General features: G+C 46.7%; 1 protein-coding gene across 3 annotated transcripts in view; it reads left to right on the plus strand.

Annotated features, from left to right (window-relative positions):
- SLX4 (SLX4 structure-specific endonuclease subunit) overlaps window positions 1-26,285 on the plus strand; it is a 590,413-nt gene that overhangs the window by 540,035 nt on the left and 24,093 nt on the right. For all 3 annotated transcript variants that reach the window (XM_086941400.1, XM_086941399.1, XM_086941398.1), the window contains exon 15: window positions 4,371-4,726. In XM_086941400.1, the coding sequence (XP_086797526.1) occupies window positions 4,371-4,722 (352 nt within the window). In that variant the 3' untranslated portion in view covers window positions 4,723-4,726. The remainder of the gene's footprint in view (window positions 1-4,370; window positions 4,727-26,285) is intronic.

Consider the following 26,285-nt stretch of genomic DNA (forward strand, 5'->3'; position numbering starts at 1 on the left):
GAGTATTAGAAGCAGCGTCTGTAGTGAATTTGTTAAAAGAGATTTTTGCTTCAATAAGAGCTTTAAGGGAGGAATCCGATTTAGAAGCAAAATAAGCAAGTTCAAGGGCTTTAATGTCAGCCAAAATTTTCTCCGACTTGGCCTCTCGAAGTTTCTTGCGTCGGGATACAAAGTTAATAATAAAACCCCTAGAGGCTGCTTTAAATGAATCCCAAACCATAACAAAAGGGGAATCCGGGGTTTGATTTAAAAGAAAAAATTCCTTGTCAAAGGCAGTGAATTCAGAACAAAAGGAGGTTTCCAAAAGTAAAGCATTATTAAACCGCCATCTGCCAGAGTGGGGAGAGAATGGAAGTAGGTCAAGGTCTACAAACACTGGGGCATAATCGGAAAGTAAGATGGGGCCAATTTCAGAACGGATAGCATGTTGGGACAAGGATTTGCTGAGAAATATATGATAAATGCGGGATTGGGATTGGTGAGGAGGGGAGAAAAAACTATATTCTCTAAGGTCGAGATTGCATAGTCTCCAAATATCTACTAAGGCATTGTTTTGAAAGGAGTTCACAAACCGCGTGTGCATTCTAGAGGGAACAAAAGTGACTTTTGAGTGTCGGTCGAGGAAGGGATCAACAACCTGATTACAGTCTCCTCCGAGAAGTATATAATCTCCAGAAAGGGAAGACAACTTGGAAGAGATAGCAGGCCAGAAGGATCTATCGGTCCTAGTGGGGGCATATACATTAAATAAAGTGAGTGGGATGTTATCAATGAGTAAGTTAACAATGAGCCAACGACCATCAGCATCACATTCATGGGTAATCGAGGAAACATTTAACTTTTTATGTAACAAAAGTACAAGACCATTTTTCCTAGACGTCGTAGGAGAACATAAAACATGACCCACCCAAGAACGTTTAAGTTTCAAAGCCTCCGGTTCAGCAAGATGATTCTCTTGAAGGAGGGCAACATCAGTTTTAAGTCTCGCTAAATGTGATAGAACCCTCTGTCGCTTAATGGGATTGTTGAATCCCTTGACGTTCCATGTCGTTACACGGAACTAAACAATTTAGAAAAACAGTTGAGTGTAACATGCGCAGTAATGCATAAGAAATACAATGGAGATAAAGTAAGAAGAATGAATAGGAAAAAAGAACAGAGAAGGAGATAAATAGAAGATGAGAAAGGGAGGGAAAAGAGGAATAAACTAGTGCAAATGTAAAATTGCATCCAAAAAGGGGAAAAAAGAAGAGAAAGGGAGAAACCATGAGAAATGCAAGAGAGAGTGCAAGGATGAGAGAGAGAGAGAGAGAGAGAGAGAGAGAGAGAGAGGACAGATACAAAAATACACGAAAAGACAGTACAAGTCCAAAACGAACGACTGAAAGACATACTTACGAAACGGAAAGTCCAGAACAGGGATGGGGGTGGTGGTGGCGGGAAATGACGACGACAACAACAGAACCGGCATCGAAACTCTAATACCATAAATCCAATGGGTAAGGTAAGAAGACAATAGGAGACATCAGGATAAAGATGAGAGGGGACCTATCTGAAGAAATAAGAAAAAACATTAGGGAAAATACAAGGGTTTATAACATAAAACAGTCATTATAACAGAAACAGTAAGGAAAACATATCATGCAACGAAGAAAACAGGATTGCAATGCAGCGGGATCAATAAGGCAAGGAACAACAAAGTCACTCATCCAGGTTTGGAGGTATCCATGACATCAGGACTCTGCTGACGAAGGAAAGCTTGCAAGGCCACAGGATCTTCGTACGTGGTTGTTCTGTCCTTATAGGTGACCTTGAAAAGACATGGATGTAAGAGACCATACCTGGCACCAAGGGCTCTTAACTGCGGCCGTAAGTCCAAAAATGTTTTCCTCCGATCTGCGGTGGCCTTGGAGACATCCTTGGAGAGATAAAGGCGATGACCTTCCCAAATAATCTGTTTTTTGAGTTTGGCGGCTGAAAGGACCTGCAAGAGGTCAGTATACTGCAAAAACAGCATGATTACACCCCTAGGTCTGGAGGCAACCTTAGGACCGAGACGATGAGCTCGCTGGATGTTAATGGAAGATAAGGCCGGATTGTCAAGAATCTTTGCAAGGAACGATTGGAAGAAGATGGTAGGATTGGACCCTTCTGGAAGTTCCGGAAGACCATATAAGCGTAGGTTGTTCCCTTCATTTCTATTTTCCAAATCCTCTGTTTGACGCCGTAGGAGAAGAATCTCAGCTTCTATTGCAGGAATGCGAGAGGTGACAGAATGAAAAGAGTCAGAGAATTGTTCCAAAATCGTGACACGGGAATCCAATGATGACCATTTCTCCTGCATGGCCTGCATGTTTTTTGTGGTTGCTTCCATAAAAGGTTTGAAGGCCCGCAATTCTTCCAAGATAAGGTCTACAGAGGACGAAGCATTGCTCCCAGGGGATGGTGGATCCTTCTTCAGACGTTTGGATGAAGTTAAAGAGGATTGCATCTTCCCTCCATTTTGAGCCTTAGGGATAGCCCCATGTATAGAGTCCGACTTCGAAGATTTACCCTCCTCCATTTCCTGGGTAGGTGAGTCGGAGTCAGAACCAATGGGTGGCTTCGGTAAATTGGTGAGTTTCAAAGTGCGGAGCTTCCCCATGTAAGGCGGCCAGAAGAGTGAAAGTGGAGGCAAAATGTCAATATTAAACATGAGGTCTTCCTGACAGGAAAAGGTACATGAAGAGCAATAATATGAAAAGTCAGCACAAGGCCATGGCTAGAGGAAGGAGTAAACCACAGTTCAGTATCAGGCACTGTGCCAGGCAGAGGAGCACGTCAGGATGATAGAGCCACTCAAACGGACCATGAGGTAAAGTACAATAAATTGCTAATGACTTTACACAACGAAGAGAAAGCCATTAGAATAAATATAGCCACATTCAGCGTCTCAGGAGTTCTTAAAAAGAAAATTGACAGTCCTCCAAGCTGGAAATAAGGATGAGTAAAGCCATATGAAAAAGTAGAGGGAGTAATGCTTAATTTCCTGAAGCAAGTCGTGAAGAAAAATCTCCTGACGCAGTATCCCAACACATGACAAACGAAAGGGCGAAGTCAGGTGTAAAGAAGGTCTGCATGAGCTGGAGACATTTTAATCCAAGGCCATGACGGAGAAAGACAAAATAGTGAGGCAAAGAAGCAATGAAGCAGGTGGGCGATGAGATGAATTGCCACAGTCACAAAATGGCGCCAGAGACCATAAAGGGAGATGCGCGAGATATAAAGCGCCTTAGAAATAAACTCCCAGCTAAATTGTGCTCACCATTGGTGGAACGTGCAGAGGGTGTCCTCCGTTGATCGAGGATGTGGCAAAACAGCGGCAGAAGGATAGAAGCTGGCTGCCTCCGGGAATCGCGGCCGGCGCACAAAATGGCGGCCGCAGCCGCGAAAACGGGACTCCCTTGCAGTCGCCGAGCAAGTCGCAAAACCGGGAAACAATGAGGGCGCTAGGCTCTCCTCATGTTCCGGTTCGCGGGACTCGGGTCATGACGGTAGTAGACTCGAATAAAATGCCCCAAATGCATCGAGTGTGAGGAGCGGCGCCGGAGCTCCAGGACTACGCCGCCATCTTGGCCAGCGTCCAAGCCAGGCCCCCCCCTGTACAAATCAGTTATAATGAACAAGAATAGATATTATTTAGTTGGAGGTGCTAGACAAACATGTAGGATCGTTGATAGTTAGCCCTCACATTTACAATGCCCCACACTTAGCAATTGCATACTCCACCATGCACCTACGAAGAGTCTGAATACCAAAATATTGCATGGATGGTAATATATTTTCCACCATTTAAAGCTGCTCCGGCCACCAATGCCCTCCAGTTTCACGCACTCATTCAGTAGAATGAATGCCTTGTCAAATCATTGCAGAGTGTAACAAAACACAGGTTAGCATTGAGTGGCACAATCACAGTTGGTGTGATTCCATCACTGGAACAGCAGTTTGTCCAGCAAATTGTGATCGAGTCGCAGTAATTGTTGTAGTGAGCATTTCAGTAATGTAATAGCACAACATGGCACAGTTTAAGATTGAGGTATTTTGTAGAATGGTATGCAGGGTCGAGTACTGGAATGTAGAAGCAGTGTTAAAGCTGTGATCTGTAGTGTAGCAGCATTGAATTCTACAGTATAGGATAGAAGCACAGGAGTACAGCTGTGGAAGTTTTCCAGCTCTGCTGGTGAAAATAGAGATGTTTTAATTGGGAGATCAGGGCAGCATGGTAGTACCTGTAAGCATGGCAAGCCGCTAAGGTAACCATTTTAGATAGCTGTTTGATATTATACTTGTGCCCTAGCTCTGTTGAATAATATGTCCTTTTTTTTTTTTAGCTCTTCGACCAATGAGTTTGAAACTGCATTCGCCTCTGGTGAGGAAGAAGAGGAAGAGTCCATCTCATCATCCCAGGCTGCTGTCAAGGAGAAGGATAAGGTAGAGGCGGTGAGACGGTACCTTCACTTAAACCCCGACTTGCACAGGAAGATACTATTATATGAGCCTATTGAGCTGTCAGGACTTCAGGCAGAGCTGAAGCAGAATGGAATAAAAATTTCTATGGGAAAGCTGTTGGATTTTCTAGATACTCATTGTATCACATTCACGACTGCTGCAGCTAGGAAGGAGAAGCTTGGAAGGAAACAACTGAAGCAAGGAAAGAAGAAAGTGACAGCAAAGCGATTCTGAGCAGGTCAGGCTGTTCATATGTGCTCTACCAAAATATCATGTCCGCTTCTTCCTCTTCATTACTTCCTTCTTTTCAGAGTCTAACCTGTCTCCTTAGTATTTAGTCATTCCTCACATTGTGGTCTTGGCAAGGATGCCCTAAATGTCTTTACTTATGAATGTGATGTATGTATGTACTGGTACTTGTAGAGCACAAACCTAGCTTGGAATCAGTTGAGCACTGAACATTAGGCACAGCCCCCCCCTACACCCCCCACCCCCTTAAAGATACAATTATTGGGATTAGGGTCAAGAGTAGATTGTATTTATGTATGTGTTGGTATTTGCAGATTGCGAATCTAGCTCAAGAATGAACATGTGGGAGTGTAATGTCCCAGGAAGTCATAAGTCTTATCTTATTTTCTTCATGAAGATGAAGTTGAAGAGCTTGTTAGATCTGTGTTCAGATCAAATTTCATTTTTCCAACATGGGGTTTCCTCTGAATTCAGGAACAGTAGAATATTTCTGCCAATACCCGAGTATGTGCCGAATCTCAGAGTACCACTTCAAATATTTGTTTTCAAATTTGAAGGACATTAAAAAAAAACATGCCTATAGTTGACTTCTTATTCAGGTTTTTTTAATTTTGAATGTAACCATAATCAAAGATACTCATTCATGTTAAAAGGTGTTTGACTGAAAATGCCATCCTACAATAGCATTTATATGAATAATAAAAAGGCAAATAGTGTTCCTATACTCAGAACTACTGACTAAGCAGAGAATTTGCACTGTAATTTCAAATATTATACAAGCTGCCCTGTCCTATAATACAGAGATAGTCTGACAATTTGATTTTCTGCTCACAGTGCTGGGAATCCTGAATAAAGAAAATTTCTCCGGGGCCTAGTTTGACTCTAAATTAATTTCTGTGTTGTTATGTTGTTAATAACATTTATTAGGCGCAACAGCTGCCCCAGCGAAGGGGCGTCCTGGCGCCAGATCATATGCAGCAACATAACAGATCAAAGCTGAACAAGGGGGATATTTAACTGACAGAGGTAAACAGGTGAGTTTTAATGGCCCGTCTAAAGAGGGTCAGGCTGTTAAGGGCGCGGATTTGAACAGGGAGAGAATTCCATAAATCCGCCGCCATCACACGGAAGGAACGACCTCCCATCCTGCTAAGCCTGAACCTAGGCTTATTCGCCAGATACTGGGCTTCTGATCTAAGGGATCGTGTAGGGACATAAGAAGAGATAAGGCCTGTCAAGGCCGGGGGAGAAGACAGTTTTAAAATCTTGAATGTCAGGCAGAGAGCCTTGAATTTGATTCTCTGTCTGACCGGAAGCCAGTGCAGAGAGGCCAAGACAGGAGAGACCGAACATCGTCTTGGGAGGCCTACAATGGCCCGTGCAGCAGCGTTCTGCACCCTCTGGAGCCTAGTCGCCTCCGCCTGGTTGACTCCAAGGAGTAAGGCACTCCCATAGTCTATCCGAGACAGGATAGAGGCCTGCACCACCAGTTGACGTGTGGGAGGATCGAAAAATTTGAGGACTGGTCTGAGTCCTCGCAGAATGCCATGACAGGTAGCTGCTGTCTTTTTCGTATGGCTGGTGAAAGAAAGGTTAGAGTCCAGCCAAACTCCCAGATTTTTAACTACGTCCACTGGAATGGGCAACGCCCCCAGTTCGAGAGGCCACCACTGGTCTCCCCAGAGTTCCGCCTGCTTCCCCACAATCAGGACCTCGGTTTTCTTGGCATTGAGCTGTAAGCAGTTGTTACGCATCCAGCTAGCCACAGCTATCAGTCCCGCCTGGAATCTGGGCGCCGTCACCTCAGGGTTCCCACTGAGTGTCACCGCCAGCTGCGTGTCATCGGCATACGATGTCATCGTAAGGCCATACTGCCTGACGACGGCAGCCAGCGGTTTCACATACAGGTTGAATAATGTGGGACTGAGGGCAGAGCCCTGAGGGACTCCCAGATCCAAAGAGTGGTATGAGGACTGGCCAGGTGGAATGGCTACTTTAAAAAACCGGTCCGAGAGGAATGAGCGGAACCACGCGAGGGCCTTCCCTGTGTAGAGTTGCATTTGATGTTACCCTTGTTTTTCACCTTTTGGAGGTTAGGATATTTTTCTTTTATTTTTGCTCTATATGTTTTCGATTCAACTTTGCTCCCCCAGTCATTATGCTGGCTCTCTATCTTTCTGTTAATGGGTAGAACTCAGAGACGTATAAATGTAGCTATGTTTGTGTTGTATGCCTTTGCATCTCTCCATTAAGTATACAATTTGTAAATTCCAGCCCATGAATAACGAACAACTTATTGTAAAGTGATAAAAACAAAATCAAGTATTGACAAAGCACTGCAAATACACCAACGCCCTTAACTCTTTCAGTGCTGAGGCTCTTGTCTGCCGCCTGATCCTCCACTCCCTCCGCCACAGGGTAATTTGACCTTAAGCCTTCTTCTTCCCCCCAGAAAGTATCAGGGTCAAATTGGTGTGACTTTTTTTTCCATACGTTGGTCATTCTAAAAGTAACCAGAGTCTCTGAATTTCCTTGAGAGAAGTGAGAACTTAGCCAAAATGTAGCTAAATTTAGATTTTTTCGGAAATAAGGAAAAATGTGCTATGCAAAAATTTGTTTTTCTACAGTATTGGATATTTCAAAGTGGGAGACCCATGATACCATTGAAAGCAGTAGTCAAAGACCTACATAGCCGTCAATGTTAAAAGGTTAATTTCAATAGCTTATCTGGATTATTTAAAAATACCTAAGACCTGCCAATCAGGCGACAGCACCCTTTAGAACCTTCATCATAACAGCACCAGTTCCACAGATTTTCTACCCCACGTTGTGTGATGGGAGTCTCCCTGAGCTCTGTTTAGTTTTCTAGAGTTTGGTTTACATTAAAGAATAATTTTCTTCAATTCAGATTTATATTTTCCTATATCATATTCAGACTACCTAACTATGTTTGAACCACCTAAAAAGGGACTGTTTAGCCATGTGGGACCTGTGGCAAAAAGAGATTGCACAGAGAAGATCCACTTAAGTGCGTTTACTGTTTTCATCCATAAAGTTAAAGACTGCTAGATATGCCACACTTTCTCTCAAAAACTCTGATAGACAGAGAGGGAAGATTGTTGCTTTGGCTGTAGAAACCAAAGCCTACAGAAAAGCCTCTCTCTGAGGACAGTGACGACTCCTTTAAGACAGAAAAATCCAGTAAGAGGGATAGGCAGGGCTAGACAAATCCACTCGCCCGCTCGCATTTGCGAGGGAGAATGGATGAGGACGAGCTATTTTTTAGGTCCTACTCGCCCTTTCTGGCGAGTAGGAAGACAAACTAACTTTTGTCCTCTGTCTTTGAAAACGGAGCAAAAATGACAAGATAACAAGATTTAAAGGCATTTTTATTGCCCACAAAGGGACTGAGCAATAAAGATGCCTTTAAATCTTGTTAACTTGTCACTTTTGCTCCGTTTTCAGAGACAGAGGTCAAGTTGGGTCGAGTGGATTTTCCAAGTTACTCGACCTGCAGGACTAGTACAATGTTTCAGATTTGTCGAGCCCTGATAGGCCTTCAGAAAAAGTGCCTCCAGGGTCACCAAAAAGGACTTTGAAGAAGACCCACCATCGGTCCTCAGGACATTACTGAAAATCTGTGGAGCATCCTCATAATTCCAAAAATGGAGACATTTTCCTCAGAAAATGTTCCATCTGAACCCACTATCCATCTCAGAAGGAAGTTCCCCATAACAAATCATCCAAATCACTTCAAGTGAACGACAAAGCCTCTAAAAACAGTTTCTGCACCTCAGTTCGAGTTTTTGTCGATGACGGCACCATCAACATCGACGGTTTCAATGGTCACCACCACTAGGACGACATCTACATTCATGCCAGCTGCATCACCAATAATTATCACATAGTCACCAGTAGCATTGACAACAAATATATCATCTAGGATACTTTCAACAATGACACCTTAAACCAAAAGGTAGTTAGGAAAATATCCAAAACATCATTGACTACAACGCCAACGAAAACCCCGTCAACGTGGACGAGAGTCCCATTGACGAAGACACCTCCATTACAAATATCATCAATGGCGTTTTCAGCAACAAAGGCACCATTAACACCTCTGATGCCTGTCTCAATTATTTATATTAAAGGAAAATCTCCCACAGAAACAATATTACCTGCCCGTACATCACCAAGTAAAGTTTCACCTTTCCTGCCTGCTCATTTATTAGATGTTGGAGACTCATAGGATGAAGGCCCCTTTGTAAGGTAGTGCATAGTCCCTCCGAACGTCATGTGAAGTGCCAGGAGGATGATGATCAGGAGAACTTCCAATTCTATGGGGACCAATTTCTACAGGTAAACAACCAGTATAGTGTGAGAATCCGTACTCTGGTTATGGTCAGAAGGGCCAACTGGAGCAGTCTGTGCAAATGCCACTGAGTTAGTCATCAATCTCCAGCGGATGCTCCAGGACTATTACAAAAGATTCCCAGATCCTGCGACAACTGATCCTCCGCAGCAACCACCAAAAACCTGTCCACAGATCCAGACACCAGTCACTCACATACCACCTATATTATCAGCAACAGTGACCCCTTTACCTACACTTGCAAGTGCATTGGCTGACCCACCAGCGGATGATCCACCTTCCTCAAACAAGGATAGCGAAGATGGGGGCGATCTGAGATTCTGCTTCAGTACCTAACGAGTGGTATAACTATCTGATCCTAACACCATCCCCACCTGCACCACTGGAAGTGGACTCACCACAAGATGACATTGGTGGTTTCCACAACCTTATGGAGAAAGCAGCAAAATATTTTCAGCTTAACAGAGCCAGAATCCCTGGTTTTCCAAGAATTTCTAATTCCAGTGGAACCTGAATTAATACAATCTCCAAACAGCCAGCCTCCAATAGAAATTCATTTTTGGGTACAAAACTCTGGGGGGCTTACCAGCCCACAGATATTTAGTCAGCATGGCCTGCAGATCAGCGAGGAAGGTATGCGGAACGACAAAAGGAAAGTTTTGCAGAGTTTTTAAAATCTAGCGAGTATAATCATCTTGCAGAGCACAGCTCTACCCATTATGGAGAGCAAGAGTGAGGAGTAGGCCTGCAAACCCTTCTGCTGCAGTATAGGGATAGTATTTGTCTGAAGCCTTACGTTGATCGTGTGTTACATAGAGAGCCACAGGTATTGGAAGTACGTTGTGGCTACACAGATGCGGGAGCCAGAGACCTACAGAGGACCCAAAATAGATTCTAATGTGGATTCAGGCCAATTATCCTGTAATCTTGCGGTGTCCCCATGTTTATCCAGTATTATGGGTATCTTTCATAGATTCACATGCCTGAATCATTCCCCGTCGTCGGGGTGGGAGTCCCCGGTATATAAAGAAAGTAATGTCATAAAGACATATACAGAACAATAGGCCAGAGGCCTCTAATTAGTAACATATCCATGTCCTTTTGTAAAAAGGACTGAACTTTGGCCAAGAGCCAATCAGATCTCACCACCCTCTAGAACCTTCCTGGAAGGAGCCCTAGTCCCTCAGATTTTCTACCGCACGTCGTGCTAAGGGAGTCTCCTCTGAGCTCTGCTCAGTTTTCTTTATATTCTTGGATTTATCTCCACAATTTTACTCAGAACTTCATTCCTGTGAGGAATCTTCTGCTTTTGTCATGACTGATTCTCCAAAGAAAGGACTTTTCAGACCTTGTGCCTCTTGTAGCAAAAAGAGGCTTCAAGTGGATGACAGGCATGGTGACATCTTCAGCCCTGCCGGTAACAATGTCGACAGCCACGATCTCCACTACGGTGGCGTCCTCTATGTTATCGACGTCGACGACTACAACATCCTCGTCGTAGACGGGTAGGTCTGTTCCATCTATTAGTTTAAAAAAGACCTCTTCAGCGCCACCGTCGACGAGCACCTCGTCGTCGACGAAGCCTAAACCGTCATTGTCGACAAAATCATCGACGCCGACGAAACCGTCTTCGGCGGCGAGCTCATCGTTGATAAAGTCATCGTCGACGATGCCAGCGCCGACAAAGCCGTCGACGGGCCCGTCGACGGCGAGCCTAGCGAAGACGACGTCGACATCAGCGTCGACGAAGCCGTCGACGACGAAGCCATGAACGACACCAGCGTCGATGAAGCAGTCGACAACGAAGCCGTCGACGGCACCAGCGTCGACGAAGCCGACGACGACGAAGTCGACCACGAAGCAAACATCGTCGACGATCCTATTGTCGACAACTTTGTCGATGAAGAAGACACCGTCGACGACTCACTCTGTCGACTATCGACGGTTCCCCGTCGACGACCAATCCGTCGACGACTGAATCACCTCCATTGAAGTGTATCTATTCACACTTCAGGATGACTGCGCGTACACTCATGCCAGAATTAACATCGCCGAGCAGGGTACAACCTTTTCCCCCGGCTAATATCCTGGATACTGAGGACTCAGATGAGGGCCCTATGTTTCAGCAAGCGACAAGCCCATCTGAACTGCAAGTCAAACGTCACGAAAGTTCAGACTATGAGGAACAGGAGCAGGAACAGGATGTAGAGTACCAGGAAGAGATCAATCCTCCACCGCTTCCACAACAGCCTATGGTGTGTCTTCCTGCTTCTATTGTGACAGACCTGCAGTTTCTCATTGCAGATTATAAGCAAAAGATTCCCGTCCACTGCTCCGCCTCAGCCAGTGGTGACACAAACCCCTGCGACACCTACAGTGGTCACACCGCCTCCTAAATCTCGACCGGCTCCTTTGATTCTCCATTCGGAGCAGTCTCGCTCACGCCCTCTGCCGTCCTCTGATGAGGAGGAGGAGGAAGAAGAAGAGGAAGAGCAGCAACGTGAGGAAGGCGAGCTTCAGGAGGACGAATATGATGAATACATCATGTCAAGTCCCGCATCTCCTGTACAGGCGCAAGCGGATTCTCCCCCGGAAGACATTGGGGGTTTCCACAACATCGTAGAGAGAGCGGCGTTACGCTTCAGCCTCAAAGTCACTGCAACACCACAAGATTGTTTTCTTTACGATTTTAAAGACCCATATCAAAAGGCAGTACGATCTATTCCCATCATTGATCACGTCTGGGACTAAGGGGAGAAGATAATGCAGACCCCGGCATCTCTGATGCCAGTGCTGCCCAGATTGGATAAAAAATACAAAGCGCCGGACACTGCCCCAGCTTGCCTTATCGGCCATCCGAAGCCTTATTCGGTAATAACCCAAGCGGCACAACGCGAGTCAAAAAATCCTTCAGCTGTTTTGACTGCGCCGCCAGATAAGGAGGGCCGGAAGCTTGACAATATAGGAAAATAGTTTTCGTCCATGTCAGCTTTACAAGTGCGTGCAGCAAACTCTTTGGCTCTACTGGGGCGTTATAACCGCCAAATGTGGGCAGACGTAGCTCCGTACTTGGGTTCACTTCAAGAGGAGCAAAAAGAAGAAGTGAGGAAGATTCTCCTCGAAGGCGAGCGCTCCGCCTCGGAGATGATTGATGTGGCACTGGATATCGCGTCCACAGGTTTCCGACAGCTGGCAGGAGCTGCAGTCCTGAGACGCCAAGGTTGGCTTAAGGCAACATCTTTTCGGCCTGAAGTTCAAGCCAAGGTGTTAGACATGCCTTATGACGGTAAACTTCTGTTTGGACAACACATCGATGACATGCTTCAAGGTATCAAAAAAGATACGGATACCGCAAGGGCTCTTGGTACTCTACAATATAAAAACCCTTCCTTTCGTGGCTCCAGAGGGAGAGGTCAGTCCTTCAGAGGCAACAGTCAAGGATACAAATCCTCTTACAGCTCAGGCCAACAATATAAAACCCAGTACCAACAGAGGCAACCGCAGAACCAGTCGTCCTACAACAAATCTTCCTTTCGCGGACGGGGAGGAAGAAGGACACGGGCAGAAGACAATGACCTTTCTCTGACGCAGGTCTCCAGTTTCTCTCCACCTTACAAAGTTGGCGGGAGAATTACATCCTTCCTTCACAATTGGCAACAAATTACGAGAGATCAGTGGGTCCTCCAACTTGTCAAATTCGGACATTCTCTGGAGTTTGTGGAACATCCTCCACATACGCCTCCGATTCCAATGCAGCACAAAAATCTAACACAACTACAATTGGAAATCTCCCTCATGCTCAGAAAAGGAGCGATAGAAAAAGTTCCCCGATCTCAGATAAACAAAGGGTTCTATTCCCGATTCTTTTTAATTCGGAAAAAGGTGAAAAAATGGAGACCTATACTGGACTTACGAAACCTCAACCAATATCTCAAAAAACAGTCATTTCGCATGGTTTCAATCCAGGAGATGCTACAACTTCTCAATGCAAACGATTTTATGGTGTCTCTCGACCTACAAGACGCCTATTTTCATATTCCGATCCACAAGAACGACAAGAAATTTCTCAGGTTCAAGGTGGCGGGCAAGCACTACCAGTTTCGAGTGTTACCCTTCGGTCTAAAATCAGCCCCACGCATTTTCACCAAGTGTCTGTCTCCAGTAGCAGCACACCTTCGCCAACAACATCACCAGGTATTCCCGTACTTAGACGACTGGCTAGTCAAGGCACCTACTCACGCAGGCGTGACCAAGTCCTCCGACGCCTGTCTGCAACTCTTCAGTGCTCTGGGACTCGCACTCAATGAAGAAAAATCTGTCCTTCAACCGTCCCAGTGTATCACGTTCCTCGGAGCTGTCCTAAATACTGCTCAAAGGAAGGCCTTACCTTCAATAGAACGACAAGTGAAACTAAGGACCTTGGCCACCCGGATTCAGTCCAAAAAATCTATCACCGTGCGCCTCTACAAGTCCTTGCTAGGGATGATGTCTTTGAACATCCTCTTGATCCCACACTGCCGCCTTCATATGCGCCCACTTCAGGAGGCGCTATCTGCTCAGTGGACTCAATGCAGAGGATCCTTCGACGACGTCGTCCGGATCACTCCTGCCATAGTCCAGGCTCTGGATTGGTGGCGTCCATCTCAAAATCTGCGACAAGGCCTATCCTTCATACTTCCAACCTCGCCACACGTAATAACGACGGATGCGTCCTTGGAAGGGTGGGGAGCGTTTCTTTAGGACCTCCCAATCAATGGGCAATGGTCCCTAGCAGAGAAACAACTACACATAAATCTCCTCGAATTGAGAGCGGTATACCTGGCACTAAAGGCGTTTCTACCCAGGATCAGGAATTCCCCAGTGCTTGTGAGAACAGACAACACCACCACAATGCACTATCTAAACAAACAGGAGGGAACACGTTCTCTGTCGTTGTCTCAAGAATCTCAAGAAATTTGGACTTGGCTTGTACAACACAACATTTCCCTTCGGGCGGAATACGTCCCAGGGACGGACAATGTCCTGGCGGACTCTCTCAGCAGGCAACGTTCCATGTGCCACGAGTGGGAGCTAGATCGTCATCTTCTCAGCTCGGTATTCGCCCGATGGGGCAAGCCACCTGTGGATCTGTTTGCGACTCGTCACAATGCAAAATGCCAATATTACGCAAGCTGGCATCCCCAACCAGGATCCCTGGGGAATGCATTTTCGATCAGTTGGTGCAACGTGTTTGCTTACGCATTTCCGCCATTTCCCCTGATTCCCAGGGTTCTTTGGAAATTGAAGGCGGAGCATTGCACCCTGATCCTAATTGCTCCAGCGTGGCCGCGCCAACACTGGTTCACGGAGCTTCACCTCCTATCACAGGAACCGCCAATCCTATTCAAACCTGGCCCGACTCTCCTGACAATGAACCAAGGTCAAGTCCAGCATCCGGATCCAGCATCTCTCAGTTTGTCGGCTTGGCTCCTGAGTTCAGAGAGTTTCAGAACCTAGACATTTCTCAAGAATGCGGGACCATTTTAGCCCGGGCTCGGGCAGAGAGTACAAACAAAACGTATTCTCTTAAATGGAAAAGGTTCTGTGTATGGTGTAAAGCAAATAAGATACATCCTTTTTCTTCCACTCCAGCACAAATCCTTCCTTACCTGCTCCATTTAGCGTATTCAGGACTGGCGCATGCCTCCATTAAAGTTCACCTGGCTGCGATTTCGCGCTTCAGGCGTTCATCGACTGGCTCTACTCTCTGGTCCGAGAGACTAGTTAAACAGTTTCTAAAAGGCCTTTTCAGGACATTTCCTCCGGTGAGAGCTTTACCACCCACCTGGCAATTGAACATCGTCCTTGCTCAACTCATGAAACATCCATTTGAGCCAATACACAAAGCAGACATCAAATACCTGTCCTGGAAAACCGCTCTCTTGCTGGCGCTCACATCTGCAAGGCGGGTTGGTGAGCTACAAGCTTTCTCCATCCAGGATCCTTTCTTGCAATTCAAACAGGACAGAGTTATTCTACGAACCAATCCTAAATTCATCCCTAAGGTTCCATCTAATTTTCACTTGAATGAGCCTGTAATTTTGCGGACTTTTTTCCCAAATCCAGTTTCTGCAGCGGAGAGGTCTCTCCACTCTTTAGACCTCAAGCGTTGTCTAAAATTCTACATTCATCGAACAGAACAGTTTCGGAAATCCAACCAACGGTGTGTTGCTTTCAGTAGGCCTAGAAAAGGCCTTCCTCTGACAAAACAGAGCATTTCCCGTTGGATCTCAGCAGCAATAACTTTCTGCCATCAACAGGCAAATCATCCTCTGCATTCAAGAGTGAGAGCTCATTCTACCAGAGATGTCTCTACTTCAATGGCACTCTTTGCAGGAGTGCCCGTTCTCGACATATGCAGAGCAACGACGTGGAAGACACCACATACGTTCACCAAGCACTACTGCTTGGATTCTGAACTCATGAAAGATGCAGCTGTGGGTCAAGCAGTACTTCGTCATCTATTTCACTAGAGGTGAGCCTTCTCTTTCATCCCACCTTCCTACTGCATTCTTGCACATTTCTTTATTTCATTGTTTGGAGGTACTTGTTCTGTTTCACAAATGGTATTCTTATATCGTGTGATTTTACATGTTGTACCTTACGAAATGTGCTGGATATTGCTTGTTGCTCTGATTCAGGCATGTGAATCTATGAAAGATACCCATAATACTGGATAAGAAATGCGTTACTTACCTGTAACTGCAGTTATCCAGTATTGGTATCTTTCATAGATTCACATGCAACCCACCCACCTCCCCTGGAAGGGCTCACCTTAGTTCTCTCAGTAGGTACTATTCAGCACTGTGCTTACGAAAATCTGAGGGACTAGGGCTCCTTCCAGGAAGGTTCTAGAGGGTGGTGAGATCTGATTGGCTCTTGGCCAAAGTTCAGTCCTTTTTACAAAAGGACATGGATATGTTACTAATGAGAGGCCTCTGGCCTATTGTTATTTATATGTCTTTATGACATTACTTTCTTTATATACCGGGGACTCCCACCCCGACGACGGGGAATGATTCAGGCATGTGAATCTATGAAAGCTACCAATACTGGATAATTGCAGTTACAGGTAAGTAACGCATTTCATCTGGAGCATCTTCATGAACCTTCTTAAGGAGATCTGTGAAAGATAAGCAAATTATCTGCTTATATAGCATTCTTGTCCTCCTATCCAATGAACCAACAAAATTCCACCAGCTGGGCATCTCATCAGTCCCTTTCTGCCAAAGGGTATATAGGCAAAGAGAAGCAAGGACAGGGTACAGCCTTGCTGGGGGTACCAGGTTCTATGGAAAATGGGGGCAGGGTGCAGTACACCATTCACTCTGACCTGCGCCTCTGGAGCATAATATAAAGCTTTTACCAAGGTGATAAAGCTTAGACCTATGTTAATTTTCTCTAGTATGGAAAAGGGAGGACCAGTACACCATGTTAAATACTTTTTCATAATCAATGGAGACCAGCGCTGCTGGTCAGATTCCCTGGCCAGAGCAATAAGAACATGCCTTCAGGAGTGTCTGGTTCTTCTTCTGGGCATAAAGCCTATTTGGTCTTCATTTATAAGAGTTCGTATTACCCAATTCAATTGAGAGGCAAGTGTTTGAGCTAGAAATTTTACCTCTACTTTGAGTAACGAAATGGGTTAGTAAGAAGAGCACTCTTCCGGCGGCTTACCCGGTTTGAGAATAGAATAGTAGTGATTGTGGCCTTCTGGAGGTCCGAAAAGAGAGAAACTGTTGACTCATACCACGCTGAACAGACTTAGTAAGTGTGGCAATAGGAGGGAGAATTTTTAGCAGAGTTCCACAGGAAGGCCGTAAGGCCCGGGCGCTTAACCGGACATCATCACAACTATTGCCCCAATACCTCCTCTAGCATGATGGATTGGTCAACCTCTGATCCTTCATCATCTATGAGTGACTTAATGATGAGATAGTTCACCATAGGGTGAATACGTTTTATTGCAAATGGGGATCGTGCCTTATCTAACACTCACTCTTAGCAAACCTCTCCGTTGTTCAGACCAAGCCTGTGATCTTCAAACCTGTAGCACAGGGGACTAATGGAACAATTGTAACCTCTTCCTCGCTCCAAGCAGGCAGTGGAACAGCTTTTTCTTTTTCTTACGATATTCATATACTTTATATCGGGATTGCGTCATGGCTAATTTCGTCATATCCAGTAAGATGTTTTTCATCGTCTGACACACCTGTACAAGGCATCTGTCCTCACTGTCTGACCAGTGTGCCCTGGGCCAATGCTCATTAGACAGTATTTCTCCTTCAAGGTTCGCAGTCTCTTGCTCCCTGTCTCTTTTTCTACCCATAAATTATGAAAAGACCTGCCCACAAAGCATAGTTTTAAAAGCTTCCCACCGTGTACCCAGGGAGGCAGTTGAGGGGGCATTCAGCTCAAACTATTCATGATTGCATCCCTAAGGGAATCTACAAAACGTCATCCCTCTGTCACCATGCATTAAGACGCCATATCCCCTTTGCACCCTATTGAGGATGGGGCAGTTGCCTCTCCATGGACACGTGGCCTGAGGGACCTCTTGGGCGGATCATCACCTCCGTTGTGACACCTAGGTGTGCTACTGTGATAAAAATGTAATCTGATCATGAGTGATGCCTATGTGGTGCTGGGTCATGTATGTATTGCTGCTCGTTTCAATGCCATGCACTCCAGGTGTCCTTCAGACCCAAGAAAGGACCTTTTTAGCAAGGGCAGTTAGCCTGTCAGTTTGAGCAGGAGAATCTGCATCCATGTGTGTGTCATAAACTACATTAAAGTCACCCTCTATAGCCAGCTTGTCCCTTTGGGGCACTTAGGAGCAGTGATGTTAGGGCTTCCAGGGTATTGTTGACCATAGACGGGGGTGCATTTAAACTACTGAGGCCCCTTCTAACATCCCATCTAGCAGTGCGAATTTGCCCAGCTTATTTAAATGGACCTTAGAGACCACAAACAAGAAGAATTTATTCAGTAGAATTGCCTCTCCTTGCGAGCCTCTAGCAAATCCTGCATTACCCTATTGTACCGATAACAGCCTAAGAACCTATAGTTGGTGCCCATTAAATGATATCTCTTGGAGGAGCAAGTACCTCAAGGCCATAGGTTCTAACACAGGACATCACCGCCCCCTTTTGATTTTATCAAGGAGCCGTTGATGTTCTAACGTCATAGCAGATGAGTGCCATTCAATGTTACTATACGTGTAAGTGTTAGAGCAAATATCAGATTAAGTGCTTTGGCTGTTCCCACTGCTTCACTCATTAATGTAAACAAACTCAACTGACTAAACCCCCCAACAAACCCTCCTCCCTACACTTCCTAACTAGAAGCATTGGTTGCCCCAAACTTTAAGGAACACACAACCACCTAACAACCTGTTGCCAACTTTACTTTTACTACCTTTAAGTCTATTCAAGGTTCACAGCAGATGTAAGGTGTCAAGCAATGTGACATCAGATGGAGTTGTTTATTCGTCCGTTATTATCATCTCACTTATGGGGATCTGAAATCACTATGCGTATGTCTGTGTGTTCGAGGCATGTGGGCCGCTAAATTCATATCTTGTGCATAGGCCGCCGCCTAGTGTTGGGTCCGGATGATTGCACCTTGTTGTCCTGGAAGAGTCTTTGAAGTATCACAAGATAGGTGGCTCCTCCCCTGGACTACAGTGCGCATGGGCATCATCTCCATCCTCAGATTGTTTTTTTCCGCCATTGGGTTCGGATGTGTTCCCTGACTCTCGTTCGGAACCTATAGGAAAACTTGTTTTCTTCAGGCCAAAAGGCCTCTTTAAGCGTCGGTATTGTACTTCGTTCGGTTCTGAGTTAACTTATCCGGTTCCCGGATACTTGAGCACGTGTGCTCCCAGCTTTTTAGGCCCGATCGAAGATTGACATCGACGATGGAATTCCAGGCCCCGTTTAAACGTTGCCCAGTCTGTAACGCGAAGTACCCTCTCTCAGACGAGCACCCTGTGTGAAACAGATGTCTGTCTCCAGACCACGACGAGGAGAGTTGCTTGGCCTGTTCGAAATTCAGGTCGGAAGAGGCGCTCGCTCTTCGACGTGAGGCGAGACTGCCGGCGCGGAGAGCGTCGGATGTGGAGGATATCTTCGAGACTGGGGACGACGAGGGCGTGCAAGAGGAGGAACCGGAGCACTTCTCCGACCCGGCCTCCTGTCAAGAATCTTACTACGGAGAAGAGGTAGACGATGAGAACATTGAAGACGATGAAGCCGTCGAGGTAAGAGACGACGGTATGGCCATTAGAGCCGCAGAGGGCGGCTCCAGCGATGAGCAAGACCCAACCGGACCTTCGGGGGTAGAAAGTGACACTGTCTTGTCAAAGGCTCAGGTCGAAGCATCGCCGGAAGGCCTTAGCCAAGATCTTTATACTCATTCTACAGCCTCGCAACCTGGCCCGGCTAAGAATATTTCAGAGCCTTCGGTGGGTACGCCTTCGAAACTGAAACTGGTCAAACCAGTATTCGTTTCGCAAAGCCTCGTTCCATCTGATCATAAGAAGGCTAAGAGTGTCATCGCCCCTTCGGGGTCACAAAAGGGTGCCAACCCGAAGATCGGTACATCCAAGAAGGTGCCAAAGGCCAACAGAGACGGAGCGACGTCATCTAAGGCTGCCCTCAGGGCGTGGACACTGAAGACGGACTTGAGTCGCAGCCGCCCCTCAGTCCGAATGCATACAAGTTGATGCTGGTGAAGGTTCTCGAAGACAAGCACAAAATGGCCGCGTTGGAACGTGACGCATCAAGCCGCGGCCATTTTCGGAATCCCAGCGCAACACCTGGCTCGAAGTTGGCGATGGCCGTGAAAAAAGTCAAACAGCCATCGGGGCCTCCACCTATCGTTTTTGGACTGCCTCCGACTGCAAGACCTAAAATGTCTAAGCTGGCACAGGGCACCGACCCTGGTAAAATGATGTCAAAACTTAAGGGGCCGACCGCCACTTCTGAAGGCGTTGGTTCCAGTCAACCTTCTTCTGAAAGCTCAAAGAAGTTGTACTCTGCAACCGGAAGACTCACCCTTTTCAAACGGAAGATCTTGCCGGAGAAGCCAATGGAATCCTATCAAATTCCACTTAAAAGGAAAAGAGACTCTGCTTCCTCGCCAGTTCTTTTCGAGTCTGTGAGGCCTTATGGACAAGCCTTTACACATTCCCCCACAAGCACAGATGATGGTGGGGGGGATGACCAAAATGACGAGCAATTCAACTATCCTGATGACTCTAATCAGGATGACTCGCAGGAAGTGCTCGACAATCAAGGCACGGCGGATACCCAGTGTTACCAAGTAAAGACAGCCCCCGCAGAGGATACTGCGGCGTTCAACGCTCTGATTGAAAGAGCAGCGTTGAACCACGATGTGGTCATGCATGCAGACCCAGTTGAGGAGGACTTTCTGTTTGATACCTTCTCTACGTCGGACAGATCAGTGAAGACGCTGCTGATGCTGAAGGGTGTCCTTAAGCACGCCAATGACATTTTCAAGGACACAACCAGAGCAAGGGTGGTGAACCCACGTATTGAAAAGAAATACAGGCCTGCTCCTGTGGGCCCTACTTATATAAGGGGTCAATTGCCATTGGACTCTTTGGTGGTCTCCAATGCCCGGAAGAGGGCAAACTCACAAACAAGTGGTGATGCTCCTCCCCCAGACAAAGAATCTAAAGTATTAGAAGCCTCTGGGAAGCGAGTTGCTGCGCAGGTGGCGAATATTTGGAGAATAGCCAATACACAGGCTCTACTGGCTAGATACGATAGGGCTCACTATGATACACTAGAGCAATTGTTGCAACACTTGCCTGATGAATATAGAGAGGGGGCGGAAATGTTGATTCAGGAAGGGAAACTGATATCAAACGCTTCTATCAAGTGTGCACTAGATTCAGCAGACACTGCAGCCAGGGCCATTAACACTAGTGTAATGCTAAGGAGGCAGGCATAGTTACGAATTTCAGGATTTAAGCCAGAAATACAAACAAGTTTCCTCAATCACCCCGTTAACCCAGATTTCTTGTTTGGGCCTGACGTTGACACAATTCTTGAAAAGATCAAGAAAGACACCGAGACGGCTAAGTCTATGGGGGCCTTGCAGTCTCAACAGTTCAGAGGGGGTTGTTTTCGTCGCTCAGGTAGTAGAGGGCAGTCAAGAGGGCAAACATCTCAGCAAACACAACACAATACAATAAAGGTGGTGCACAGACCACCTTTACCAAAAACAATAGAGGTGGATACCGTGGTAACAGCACCAAAGGCAGAGGACGTGGAAATAATGACACCAGGTCCTCAGTGTAGGAAGGTGGATATCTGACTATGGTTGCCCCCAACTTTTTGCCTGGTGTTTTGCTGGTTTTCGACTTAGTTGGCCTGGGATCCTGCTATCCAGGACCCCAGGCTTCCTGCTCTCTCTGTAAAATGGACTCCATGTACCTTAGGTACATATCTAATTGGATACTGAGTTACCTTATCAGTCCCTGTACAGTGTACCATAGGTACCCAGGGCATAGGTGCACCCAGGGCCTACATGGGGCTGCAGCATGTATTATGCCACCCCTGGCTGGCCATCCAAATCTGACACAACTGGCTGATCAATCGGCTGGGGCAAGGTGGTGTAATCACCCTTTGCTTTAGATATAGTATCCCTATATCTAACCCTAAAATGGACACATATCCTCCTATCAGTCACTCCTATGGCAGGCCTTATCAATCCTGAAGGCAGAGTGCTTGGAATTATGTGAGATGGTGCTCTAGCATGAGCTGAGCCCGTTTGCAGCTTGCGGAACCAAGTCCTAATAGCTGTTCCATGATAACACTATTAAGCAACAGCAGTTGTACAGAGTTCCCCAGAGTAAGCCAACTAAATGGCTAAAACTAACCTCTCTCTCATTGAGTTTGACAGGAAAAGTGAATGTTGTGAACCCTTTGCGGAATTAAGGATACCTCACACAAGTCACCGGTTGAACGACTTTTGTCATCCCACCCGATGATCGTCCAGCGTCATCATTGGTTTCCTGCTCCTGCGACAGGCTGGCGGTGCAAAGCCCGTCGGGCAGCACGGGGTGCTGCACTTTGGCGGAGTTCTTTTATTCCTTTGCCAATGGGTGTGTGAGTGGCCTAAAGAAGTGCAATAGTGAGCGTGAGTGTAGTTTAAAAAAAGTCAGTAGAGTCCATTAGGCGAAGTTTTAATAGCATGGCTCACTGCTTTATTAAAAGGAAAATTAAGGGGTATTGAGGCGTGATGGGTTAGGTAATCAAGCCTCATTCAACCCTTAGTGGAAGTGTGGTCGACATGTTTCTTGCCTCTAAGGCAATTCATCAGGACCAAAAGTGCTCATATAATTGCTGTCGATCCCTCAGTGGTTGGAGGAATCGAGTATACGACCTGGATTGTGTCGTAGGATCAACCCTTCATTGAGGCCCTCCCTGGAACCGCAGTCCCCGGTTGGAGATCCCACAGGCTGACCTGGTGGGGCCAGAACTATATGTAGAACACCTTGTTAGTTACTGGCAGCAGGCATCTAGTCACCTACCCCACCCACGTCGGTTTGATAACACTATACCATATACTCTTAAGTGCATTATAATCCTCGCGGTTAAATGCTAACTTTGGTATAGCATTATCAAAACATGTCGAGTAAGGTGTCATACGAATTGGAATACTACCCCCTCGCCAATTCTGGCGACGGGGGTAGCATTCCACCCTTCTAGAGGGACACGACATGTATCTATCTAACTGTGAACCCCGATTAAAGTTAACTCGAGCCTCAGCATCACAAAATGGATGCTGCCACCACAGACACGAGTCTGACCTCCTGCTGCTGGGAGTCCTTCCAGCGAGGGAGGCTTGGACAAAGGGTTTCCTGCCTTGGGAGGTGCTAGCACCACCCCAGACAGGATTTTGTGTACTAGGTAGGACAGGGCTGAAAGGAATGAGACATGCCTGGGGCACACAAGGTGTCCCCGTGCATACACCGGTCTAAACCAGTTCCTGGGGCACTCCAGCCCCAGTGCTGGCGCAAGACCGGACAAAGGATAGGGGGTGTAACCACCCCCCTTCCTGGTCCCACCCAGGGGAGGGACCTAGTCGTAGTGCAGCCCCCCTTTAGCCGGATTAAGGTAGGAGCTGGTCCCATTCCAAATTAGATTATCCTGAACAACTTTACAAGAAGAAACTCTGGACTTCGACGTTCTGCTCCACAGAAGACTGAAGAAATCTCCCTTGTGGGCAAGGAGTGTCCACCCTGAACAAGCAGGCACCATCAGCGTCCAGCGGCTTCCCTTTGTCGTCTTCCTGCAAGCATCCAGACTTCAGAGCCCGACGAGACCCGGATTCCCAGACCTCTCCGACCTCTACCTACATCTGCAGCACAGCTGAGATCCGTGGGTGCGACGAGACACGTGGGACCGGCCATCTTGAAAGAAGCAGCACTTCGCTCCAGCACTGCTTCCGAGGCATCCTCGTCCAAGTGCTTTGGGGACTGAGAAGCCCCGACCCCGAGCAGCTCCTGCAACGAAGATCAGCCCTCCAGCCTCCACGAGATCTGCGTGGGGCCCTTCTGCCTGTTTGCTGCTCGACGCGTTGTCTGGTCACTTGCCGGCTGGCTAGTGACCTCTCAGACGACGAATTCCGACAACTTCACTGCTGGTCTGGTTGCTCCAGACTGGCCCTTGCTCCCCTCCAAAAGAGGAGCACCCCGGACCCTCCTGGTCCACTCCAGACGCCGTTTCCCCTCACCGCGTGGGTTGCCTTTGCCAAGGCCTGTTGAACCCGAATCCGGAGACGACACCGCCGACAGCGAGAGCCTGCGTGGGACAGCTCGTGCCTCCATCCTGGTCGTCGAAGACACCACCTGGTCCACGTGGCTGCAGAGACAAGCGTCCACCTTCACCTGATTGCGACGACGACATCTGGTTCCACTCCTGGTTCCACTCCAGTCACTGGCTAGTGACTTTGAACATTGTCCCCTCTGCTTTCAGGTTCTTCTCTTCACGGATCCACCCTTGGATCCCACCGGACATCCTCATCCTACCCCCTGCAACATCTTTTCCTCCAGGCTCCATAGACTTCAACGCCGGAACCCGACACGACTTGGCACCTATGCACCCGCAGCCTGGGTAGCTTGACTCTCCTAGTGTCCAGTTCCATTGTCGTTTTTGTTCTACCTAGTCAGGGACGTCCGTACTCACCTTTTTACTAAACTGTACTGTCCATAGACGTTTGTACGCATCTCGCGTGTGAGTTCACACTCTGCACACGCGCTCCGTGGGCCTCCTAGTACTTACCTCAAGTTAGTAAAGCGTGGTCCCAGCGATCCTACAGCCTCTGGACAGCTCCATTCCTTCTATTGACTTTCACATTCCACTTACTTAGTATATGGTTTGTCGTGCCCCTAGGGCACCATTGTAAATCGTGCAACTTAAACGTATTTTTCCTAAGAGTTTGTCATGTGCTTAGCCCTCTGACCTCATAAAGAGTTCAGAGGTGTATGTTAGTTAATAAATACTTGTTTATTTTCATAACAACCTGCGTGGTGTCCTTTCACTTGGTATTCAAGGGGTTATATGTGGTAAAACAGCTGGCTTCACATGCCAATAGAGTTTAGCCTAAGACTGCTTTGTCCATGCTACCATTAGGATAGCTGGTCTATAAGGTTGACTTACAACCAATCACCATAAGGGTTGTTTGGACTGATACAAGGTGATCACTAGAACTAGTGAACATCATATATCAGGCCAACTTCTCACATTGGTGTGCAGCGGTTGGGATTTGAGCTTGCTGTTGTTTTTACCAAATATAATCTTGAGATATCATTTGAAAGATCACATAAGGTACCATAGGTACATATAACAAGCTTAGAAATACTCTGAGTTCTACTGAACCAGCTGTTGTAGTAGAAAGGGAGTAGCACACCCTGACTACAACTCTTAGCAAGGGATCAGTAGGTAAACCCATAGAGTAGCTAAGTGCACCACTTACACCTCACTAGAAAAGCATGTCTACCACAGGAGAGAACTCAGTGGCTCCCCTTGTGGCAGTTGACCCTCCACAGGTCATGTCAAGATATGCAGCCCTTAGCTTCCAGGAGATGAGACAATTGTGTACCTCCAGGAAACTAAAACAGGGTTCTAACCCTACAATTCCTTATCCGATAGGTCTCTTAGAGACATTTGATGCCAGAAGGGCTTCTAATCCAGGCCCATCTGACCCTACAGAGGGGAACATACCCCCATTAGAGGAGGACTCCAATTTCCTTGAAACTGATGAAGTGGAGGGAGATGGAGACTCATCTGATGGTGAGGTAAACCATGGTCAGGGAGGAGTCAGCAGACTTACCAGGGCCAACATAAGCATACATGAGAATTAAACTGGGGGACCCCCAGGCCCATCCTCAGGTAGACTTAACCTTGGGAATAGACGAGTTAGGTCTCACTCCAGAGGCTCTAACAGATCTATTCACACCCATGTCTCTCAGGCTTCTTCTCAGAGCGGGATGACATCACCTCAGAGAAGGGAGCATGAAGCTAAGATGAGGGAAGTCAATCTGAGGATTGAGAGGGAAGAACTTGCCCTTGCCAAAGAAAGACTTGGCTTTGCCAGAGAGCAGAAATTGAGTGGGGCAGACCCCACTGGTGGCAGCATTATCATTAGAGATAAAGACAGGAGTTTTGATACTAGACACCTGAGTAAAATAGTGCCCCTCTTTAAACAAGGGGATGACATCCACAAATGGATGACTGCTTTGGAGAGGGCCTGCACTGTCCAGTGCATCCCCCAAAGTCAGTGGGCAGCTATACTGCGGATCTCCTTTGAAGGTAAAGGTAGAGATAAGCTCCTCACTAATAGAGCTGAGGATGCTAGCAATTACCAAGTCCTGAAGAATACACTGATTGATGGGGTTGGCTTAACAACTGAGCAGTACAGGTTGCTGTTCACAGACACCCAGAAAATGCACTCTCAGGATTTGGCTGACTTTGTTGATTGTGCCACTAAGGCTCTAGAAGGCTGGCTACTGGGAAGTAAGGTTACTGATTACACAGGATTGTATAATCTAATTATGAGAGAGCAAGTCTTAAAGAATTGTCAGAACCAGTTATTACACCAG

This window comes from Lissotriton vulgaris, chromosome 10 (genome assembly GCF_964263255.1).
Source record: "Lissotriton vulgaris chromosome 10, aLisVul1.2, whole genome shotgun sequence".
Classification (NCBI taxonomy): domain Eukaryota; kingdom Metazoa; phylum Chordata; class Amphibia; order Caudata; family Salamandridae; genus Lissotriton; species Lissotriton vulgaris.